The sequence below is a fragment of the Perca flavescens genome, chromosome 2 (assembly GCF_004354835.1).
Source record: "Perca flavescens isolate YP-PL-M2 chromosome 2, PFLA_1.0, whole genome shotgun sequence".
NCBI classification, from domain to species: domain Eukaryota; kingdom Metazoa; phylum Chordata; class Actinopteri; order Perciformes; family Percidae; genus Perca; species Perca flavescens.
The window spans coordinates 2,478,540-2,488,539 of NC_041332.1; the positions used below are offsets into that span (position 1 = coordinate 2,478,540).

The 10,000-nt window shown below is 40.1% G+C and overlaps 2 protein-coding genes across 3 annotated transcripts in view; both read left to right on the plus strand.

The window, feature by feature from the left end:
• The first annotated feature begins 4,967 nt into the window (after nt 1–4,967).
• LOC114572591 (C2 calcium-dependent domain-containing protein 4B-like) lies at nt 4,968–7,454 on the plus strand. 2 transcript variants are annotated; one of them, XM_028604283.1, is made up of 3 exons: nt 4,968–5,070; nt 5,554–6,027; nt 7,135–7,454. In XM_028604283.1, the coding sequence occupies exons 2-3, from the start codon at nt 5,593–5,595 to the stop codon at nt 7,294–7,296; spliced, it is 597 nt and encodes a 198-aa protein (XP_028460084.1). In that variant the 5' UTR covers nt 4,968–5,070; nt 5,554–5,592; the 3' UTR covers nt 7,297–7,454. The 2 variants fall into 2 exon arrangements, with proteins under 2 accessions (XP_028460084.1, XP_028460092.1); XM_028604291.1 differs by lacking the exon at nt 4,968–5,070 and adding an exon at nt 5,114–5,260.
• Nucleotides 7,455–8,075: 621 nt separating this feature from the next.
• The window catches only part of gon4la (gon-4 like a), a 20,301-nt gene continuing 18,376 nt past the window's right edge, over nt 8,076–10,000 (plus strand). Inside the window, exon 1 of the mRNA XM_028602141.1 lies at nt 8,076–8,274. The gene's annotated coding sequence lies outside the window, so the exon portion shown is untranslated. The remainder of the gene's footprint in view (nt 8,275–10,000) is intronic.

Here is a 10,000-nt window from a genome sequence, read left to right on the forward strand (position 1 = left end):
TGTTTGTCTCGCTGCAGTAAAATCTCGTCTGTTCATCATGTTGGAAGAACTTCTTCATATAAACACTGATGGTTTGGTACAGGTGGTCATTTGTCTGTTACTGGGGGGCGGGGGCTGACAGACTACATACATTATGGGATGGATCCCTACAGAGATGGAGCTTTTAAAGAGTAAGATCCTTTTAGATTAACATCAAACAGCCCCGAAATCACCATCAACAAACTCCACCAGACTCCATGTAAATAATCAGGACTTTTAGAGTGTATAGAGCCAGCATATCTCCACCAGACTCCATGTAAATAATCAGGACTTTTAGTGTGTATAGAGCCAGCATATCTCCACCAGACTCCATGTAAATAATCAGGACTTTTAGTGTGTATAGAGCCAGCATATCTCCACCAGACTCCATGTAAATAATCAGGACTTTTAGTGTGTATAGAGCCAGCATATCTCCACCAGACTCCATGTAAATAATCAGGACTTTTAGTGTGTATAGAGCCAGCATATCTCCACCAGACTCCATGTAAATAATCAGGACTTTTAGCGTGTATAGAGCCAGCATATCTCCACCAGACTCCATGTAAATAATCAGAACTTTTAGCGTGTATAGAGCCAGCATATCTCCACCAGACTCCATGTAAATAATCAGGACTTTTAGCGTGTATAGATTGGGACTGTTATCAGCCAATCAGTGAAGAACAACAACAGACCACCGTAATCCAACCCAGCACAAGTATGAGCAGAGCTCGGTGGGTTTAGGAGAGTCTATTTTTCATTAGTTTGGTAATCGGTAAACTCAAATTTGTCTGCAGATGAAGTGTATTGTGTTGTCAGTGAACAGGTTATCGTTTGGGGAAGGTTATAACTAACTGATATCGTCCTACCTCTCATTTGGTAAAATAAGTGCACCAACCTCCAAAAATTCAACCCACGGACTTTCATCTTGTAAAATGAATGAGCTAGTTCTGATTGAGATCGCTGCATTGTAGTGACATATTAAGTAAATAATGTCTGTGTTTCCCCCGACTTTTATTATTAACATAATACAACCGTTTTTACCAGACTTTAAAGACTTCAAGTGTCTACATCCAAACCAGCTATTGGTGTAACCGGTCCACCACCATACTCAGGCCTACTCCCTACATCAGTAGGTCAAAGGAGATGTAGGTCAGAGTACCAGTAAGTGGTCTAATGATAATAAAGTGATAAAGTTAATGGTGACATTCTAGGCCTTCAGCTGGAAGGAGCCTGTATCGGGGTGTGTGCAACTGACAAATACACAACCTGTGTGTAGCTTTGATTCTGCAGGTCCTGGTTTGGATGCAGCAGCACAGACGAACCTGGTCTGGTAGAGACCTGGTCTGGTACTGGTCTGGTAGAGACGTGGTCTCGTAGACCTTCTCCACGGAGAGCATCTCTGATCAGGTTTTCAGACCCCCTTCAGGACCTTGTGGATGGACCTCCAGGCCTGTAGAAAGCAGGTTTTCATCCACTTTCATCATTTTAAGCACATATTTGAAAATGTCCTTAAAAGAAATGTCAGTCTGAGCCTCTTCCCATCTGATATCACTCTCCTGATCAAGTTGTGAACATCTGCACGTTCAAAACTAGCCTCCTAAAATGTCAAGTGGTGCACCCAAGGGGGGGTCAGCTTCTCTTCAGAGCTCGGACCTCCTGTGGAGCCATTCTGATGCTACCAAGGGATCACCTCCCGTTAGCATCCCATTGACTCCCATTCATTCTGATGCTACCAACCATCACCTCCCGTTAGCATCCCATTGACTCCCATTCATTCTGATGCTACCAACCATCACCTCCCGTTAGCATCCCATTGACTCCCATTCATTCTGATGCTACCAAGCCATCACCTCCCGTTAGCATCCCATTGACTCCCATTCATTCTGATGCTACCAAGCCATCACCTCCCGTTAGCATCCCATTGACTCCCATTCATTCTGATGCTACCAAGCCATCACCTCCCGTTAGCATCCCATTGACTCCCATTCATTCTGATGCTACCAAGCCATCACCTCCCGTTAGCATCCCATTGACTTGCATTCATTCTGACGTCACTTTAACTGAGAATAACTTTACATCTGAAGCGTTTAAAGACTCTATTTCTCCGTTGTTTATTTCTAAAGAAACACGACAATGTATAAAAGGCTCCATTAGCTTGTAGCTCACGTTATGGCTCCGTAGCAGACGCTTTTATAACAATAGGCTAACGATTGGGTCATAACCACGAGACTTACTGTCACACAGTAGAGGAATTACCGATAGTACAGGAGAAGCTCACAGGCAGTTTGGACTTCCATTATCTGTTTAGGTTTAATTACTAATGTTAACTAGCATGTTAGTGATCAATAATTACTAATGTTAACTAGCATGTTAGTGATCAATAATTACTAATGTTAACTATCATGTTAGTGATCAGTAATTACTAATGTTAACTAGCATGTTAGTGATCAGTAATTACTAATGTTAACTAGCATGTTAGTGATCAGTAATTACTAATGTTAACTAGCATGTTAGTAATTACATGTTAACTGATCAGTCAGTAATTACTAATGTTAACTAGCATGTTAGTGATCAGTAATTACTAATGTTAACTATCATGTTAGTGATCAGTAATTACTAATGTTAACTATCATGTTAGTGATCAGTAATTAGTGATCAGTTAATTACTAATGTTAACTAGCACGTTAGTGATCAGTAATTACTAATGTTAACTATCATGTTAGTGATCAGTAATTACTAATGTTAACTAGCATGTTAGTGATCAGTAATTACTAATGTTAACTAGCATGTTAGTGATCAGTAATTACTAATGTTAACTAGCATGTTAGTGATCAGTAATTACTAATGTTAACTAGCATGTTAGTAATCAGTAATTACTAATGTTAACTAGCATGTTAGTGATCAGTAATTAGCCTGTGTCCATGTTAGTGATCAGTAATTAGCCTGTGTCCATGTTCTCTCCTTACATATACCTACACTCTAATATCCTTCACTGGTCTCGTCCAGAGACACCGGCTCTGCTGGTCCAGTTTATTTATTTACTGTCTATGGGTGCATCTCATAAAATGATAATATAGTGGAAAAGTTTATTTATTTTATTTCAAAAAGTGAAACGTTCATATATTCTAAATTCACAACACATAAAAGGAGATATTAAAGGGTGATTATGGTGTACAGCTCATGGAAATGACAAATCTGTATCTCCGAATATTATAACAGAGAACGTGTGACACAGAGATGTGGACGTGAGAAGAATCAGTCACCAAGATTTAAGAAGAAGAAGAAGCTGAGATATTAACCTTTATGTGATGAATCTAGAATATATGAAAGTTACACTTTTTGGATAAAGTTACAGAAATCAACTTTTCCACGATGCTCTAATGTTATGAGATCGCTACACAACGGCTTCTTCTAGAAGATCGAGGAAAGTTGGTTTAAAATGAAAGTTAACAGAAGAACATTTCTTAATATCTTAATCTCTTAATATCTTAATATATTAATCTCTTAATATATTAATCTCAATATCTTAATCTCTTAATATATTAATATCTTAATCTCTTAATATCTTAATATATTAATATCTTAATATCTTAATCTCTTAATATCTTTTAATCTTAATATCTTAATCTCTTAATCTCTTAATATATTAATCTCAATATCTTAATCTCTTAATATCTTAATCTCTTAATATCTTAATCTCTTAATCTCTTAATCTAAATATCTTAATCTCTTAATATATTAATCTCTTAATATATTAATCTCAATATCTTAATCTCTTAATATCTTAATCTCTTAATATCTTAATCTCTTAATATATTAATCTCAATATCTTAATCTCTTAATATCTTAATATATTAATCTCTTAATATATTAATCTCAATATCTTAATCTCTTAATATCTTAATCTCTTAATATATTAATCTTAATATCTTAATATCTTAATCTCTTAATATATTAATCTCAATATCTTAATCTCTTAATATCTTAATCTCTTAATATCTTAATCTCAATATCTTAATATCTTAATATCTTAATCTCTTAATATATTAATCTCAATATCTTAATATCTTAATATCTTATTATATTAATCTCTTAATATATTAATCTCAATATCTTAATCTCTTAATATCTTAATCTCTTAATATATTAATCTCAATATCTTAATCTCTTAATATATTAATATCTTAATCGCTTAATATCTTAATATATTAATCTCTTAATATCTTAATCTCTTAATATCTTAATCTCTAAATATCTTAATCTCTTAATATATCAATCTCTTAATCTCTTAATATATTAATATCTTAATTATCTTAATATATTAATATCTTAATCTCTTAATATATTAATATCTTAATATATTAATATCTTAATCTCTTAATATCTTAATCTCTTAATATATTAATATCTTAATCTCTTAATATCTTAATCTCTTAATATCTTAATCTCTTAATATATTAATATATTAATATCTTAATCTCTTAATATATTAATATCTTAATATATTAATATCTTAATCTCTTAATATCTTAATCTCTTAATATATTAATATCTTAATCTCTTAACCCCAGCTGTCCATACATGGTACGAGGGATGTGTTACTGAAAAATATCCCATATTTGGGGATAAGAAACAGATAACAAATTCAAAACACAGACAGACAGACAGACAAATTGAACATTGAATTAAATATTAAAGCAGCACTAAAGAAATAATATTTCTAGTGGCCTAACTCCCCTTCTTCTTCTCCTTCTTCTTCTCCTTCTTCTTCTCCTTATTTTTCTTCTTCTCCTTCTCCTTCCTCTTCCTCCTCTTCTTCTTCTTCTTCTTCTGTTAATGGTGGCTTGCAACCAGTTGGAGCATCATCACCCCCTACTGTTTCCTTTTCACATGAATGAATGCAGCAGAGATGAGATCTGATTAGCTCATTGGTTCCAGTTGATTAGATCTGATTGGTTCCAGCTGATTAGATCTGATTGGTTCCATTTGCAGCAGCTTTAATAGAGCAGCAGGGTCAGCGAGACAGGCTCCCAGAGTGAGACAGACACAGAGGTAAGAAGATCCACATGCTCTCTGTTTCTAACTGACTTCCTGTTCCATGTTGATCAGGCTGCAGCAGACAGGAAGTCAGCATCAGCTGTTCAGTCTGGTTCTCTTTGTTTCATTTGTTTGAGTTTGAAGGACTGATTTAAATCAGGACTTTCAGCGTGTATAGTGCCAGCATATCTCCACCAGACTCCATGTAAATAATCAGGACTTTCAGCGTGTATAGAGCCAGCATATCTCCACCAGACTCCATGTAAATAATCAGGACTTTTAGCGTGTATAGAGCCAGCATATCTCCACCAGACTCCATGTAAATAATCAGGACTTTTAGCGTGTATAGAGCCAAAAGCATATCTCCACCAGACTCCATGTAAATAATCAGGACTTTTAGTGTGTATAGAGCCAGCATATCTCCACCAGACTCCATGTAAATAATCAGGACTTTTAGTGTGTATAGAGCCATGACCTTATCTCTGTTTGGTTCCCCAGATTCTAACCTGAGTCCCGTCTGAGCCCGGTCTGGTCACCATGTCGGCGCTGAAGCCCGGCTCGTGTCTGCGTTCTCTGGTCCTGACCCCCCAGAGAGTCCCGAGCTTCATCATCCCGTCACGGCTCGGCCGCCGCTCGCCAGACCGGACCCGGCTGCTGTCTGACGCCGAGGACCGGCCCGCGGCGAGTCCTTCTGGCTTCGTGGTCCGGGCCAGAACCCCCCGAGGGGCGCCGCGGGCCCCCCACGCCGACACGGACCGGACCACGCACGCCGCCATGACGTTGGCGCACGTCGCCAAGGTGACCACGCCCTACGGCTTCGGGGCCGTGCTGGCCGAGAGCCCCTGCACCCGCCGGAGGGAGTCCCTGTTTCACCGGACCAGACCACCAGCACAGGACCGGGACCAGGACCGGGACCGGGACCGGGACCAGGACCAGGACCCCACCACTCTGACCATGCACCTCACCGCACAGGTTAGTTTAAAGGAACACTCCGACTTATTGGGACTTTATCTTATTCACTGTAACCCCCAGAGTTAGACTAGTCCATACCCCCTCAGATCCTGGAGGTAACCGGCTCCATCTAGCCTAGCTTAGCACAGATCCTGGAGGTAACCGGCTCCATCTAGTCTAGCTTAGCACAGATCCTGGAGGTAACCGGCTCCATCTAGCCTAGCTTAGCACAGATCCTGGAGGTAACTGGCTCCATCTAGACTAGCTTAGCACAGATCCTGGAGGTAACCGGCTCCATCTAGACTAGCTTAGCACAGATCCTGGAGGTAACCGGCTCCATCTAGCCTAGCTTAGCACAGATCCTGGAGGTAACTGGCTCCATCTAGCCTAGCTTAGCACAGATCCTGGAGGTAACTGGCTCCATCTAGCCTAGCTTAGCACAGATCCTGGAGGTAACCAGTTCCATCTAGCCTAGCTTAGCACAGATCCTGGAGGTAACTGGCTCCATCTAGCCTAGCTTAGCACAGATCCTGGAGGTAACTGGCTCCATCTAGCCTAGCTTAGCACAGATCCTGTAGGTGCTAGGCTCCATCTAGCCTAGCTTAGCACAGATCCTGTAGGTGCTAGGCTCCATCTAGCCTAGCTTAGCACAGATCCTGTAGGTGAATGGCTCCATCTAGCCTAGCTTAGCACAGATCCTGTAGGTGAATGGCTCCATCTAGCCTAGCTTAGCACAGATCATGTAGGTGAATGGCTCCATCTAGCCTACTGCTCTCAATAAGTGACACAATAACACCAACATGTTCCTGTTTACATGTTGTGGTTTGTAGAGTCAAAGCGTGTACAAATAACAAGGTCACATGACACACAGCCATCTTCTAACATATACATACTGGGGACTATATCCTCAGACAAGGCGAAGCACTGCTACTTGGGCGGAGGGATATGCTTTGCAGCAAGCCTGTCTGTAGGCTAGATGGAGCCATCAGACAGTGTTGCAGCACACACGGAGATGAGAAGGGTATGTATGGACTAGTCCAACTCTGGGGGTTACAGTGAATAAGATAAAGTCCCACATGTACTTATGCATGCATATTATGATAGTCTTCACCTTTCCCTGCCCTGCAGGACCCATGGACCCCTCCTGGTCCTGGTCCTGGTCCTGGTCCAGGTCCTGGTCGGTCCCGGGTCAGAGCCTTCGGTCTGCAGGTGATGAAGGAGCTGAAGAGACCAGCGGCTGCTCTGAAGGAGGCACTGAGTCCCGGCCGCAGGGGGACACGCCCCCTGTGATGTCACCACTATGAGGACACGCCCCCTGTGATGTCACCACCATGAGGACACGCCCTCTGATGACCTCACTGTCTGGAAACTCCTGTTCTGTCAGATTCTTGTATTTGTAGATTGCTTTTTAACTTTAATATTTTAATAAAGTTTGTTTTTGACCTTCAGCTGTTGTCGTCCAATCAGTGATCGGTTTCCAAATTTACACCTGCAAGACTGTTACTGTACTATGTACTTTTTTTTTTTTTTTTTTTTTTTTTTTTTCAACCTGGACCTTATTTTCTATGTTTCTGAGTGTCTGACAACATTATGGGATGGATTCCTACAGAGACAAAAACATTCAGTTATGCTATCACCAGACTCCATGTAAATAATCAGGACTTTTATCCTCGTAAAACACTTCATTCAAAGTGGACAGAAACTAAATAAAACTATCAAAAGCCGTCTTGGTTCATCTTTCCACTGTTCCAACAATCACCACTCTGGTTTGGTTGAAATAAACCCTTAATTCACCCATTTACATGTGGAGATATGCTGGCTCTATACACGCTAAAAGTCCTGATTATTTACATGGAGTCTGGTGGAGATATGCTGGCTCTATACACGCTAAAAGTCCTGATTATTTCCATGGAGTCTGGTGGAGATATGCTGGCTCTTAACACGCTAAAAGTCCTGATTATTTACATGGAGTCTTTAATAATTAATAATTAAATGTATTAGTGTTGGTGTGTTTTTCTCTCCGGGGCAGCAGGGGGCGCGAGACAGCTTAACGACTGTTTGTAGCCGTACAGCCGGACATGTAGCTTTTCGCGGAAGCGTCTCGTTGTTGTGGCGGGTAAGTTTGTCTCTGCTGTGACGGAGCTTTAGCGTTTTAACCCGGGTTAAAGCGACCGGTGCCGGCGGCTGTTAGTGTGAGAGTTGGACCGGAGAGCCCGGAGCCTGGACCGGGACAGCGGGACACCGGGACCGTCTGTAGTCAGTCTGTCGGTAGGTAACGTTTCCGAGCTAGCTAGTTAGCTGTTAGCATGTAGCTAGAAGGGATACAGGTACGGCAGGAAGTTACGCAAAATCTAAGCTAATATAATAATGTAATTGTAATACGTTCACTCAAAAAGCGTGTTCGTTCCTCGGGAATGTTTTAATCCAAACCACCACCTTTTTACTGAATTTAAGGAGTCATTTTGGTGCCTAAACGTAACTGTCGTCGTAGCTGTATCCCATCTAGCCTCAACCTCCGGGGTAAACAAAAGCAAACTGTTAGCTAACAGAAGGGGTAAACACAAGCTAACTGTTAGCTAACAGAAGGGGTAAACACAAGCTAACTGTTAGCTAACAGGAGGTGTAAACACAAGCTAATTGTTAGCTAACAGAAGGGGTAAACACAAGCTAATTGTTAGCTAACAGAAGGGGTAAACACAAGCTAACTCTTAGCTAACAGAAGGGGTAAACACAAGCTAACTCTTAGCTAACAGAAGGGGTAAACACAAGCTAACTCTTAGCTAACAGAAGGGGTAAACACAAGCTAACTCTTAGCTAACAGAAGGGGTAAACACAAGAAAACACACAGACATGTAAAAACAGACACACACACACACAGACATGTAAACAGACACACACACACAGACATGTAAACAGACACACACACACAGACATGTAAACAGACACACACACACACAGACATGTAAACACACACACACACACACACACACACACAGACAGACATGTAAACACACACACGGACATGTAAACACAGACACACACACACACAGACATGTAAACACACACAGACATGTAAACAGACACAGACACACACACACTGACATGTAAACACACACAAACACACACACAGACAGTACATGAAATACATTGTCTCTGTGAACACATGCAGGATTCAGAGAGCTGAGATCTACATCTGGTTAGTTGGGTAGATGTGATGATGTAATCGTTAACTGTGTAACTGTGATGATGTCATTGTGTAATATTTGGTTAGTTGGGTAGATGTGATGATGTAATCGTTAACTGTGTAACTGTGATGATGTCATTGTGTAATATTTGGTTTTGGTTAGTTGGGTAGATGTGATGATGTAATCGTTAACTGTGTAACTGTGATGATGTCATTGTGTAATATTTGGTTAGTTGGGTAGATGTGATGATGTAATCGTTAACTGTGTAACTGTGATGATGTCATTGTGTAATATTTGGTTAGTTGGGTAGATGTGATGATGTAATCGTTAACTGTGTAACTGTGATGATGTCATTGTGTAATATTTGGTTAGTTGGGTAGATGATGATGATGTAACTGTGATGATGTAACTGTGTAACTTTGTGATGATGTCATTGTGTAATATTTGGTTAGTTGGGTAGATGTGATGATGTAATCGTTAACTGTGTAACTGTGATGATGTCATTGTGTAATATTTGGTTAGTTGGGTAGATGTGATGATGTAATCGTTAACTGTGTAACTGTGATGATGTCATTGTGTAATATTTGGTTAGTTGGGTTGATGTGATGATGTAATCGTTAACTGTGTAACTGTGATGATGTCATTGTGTAATATTTGGTTAGTTGGGTAGATGTGATGATGTAATCATTAACTGTGTAACTGTGATGATGTCACTGTGTAATATTTGGTTAGTTGGGTAGATGTGATGATGTAATCGTTAACTGTGTAACTGTGATGATGTCATTGTGTAATATTTGGTTAGTTGGGTA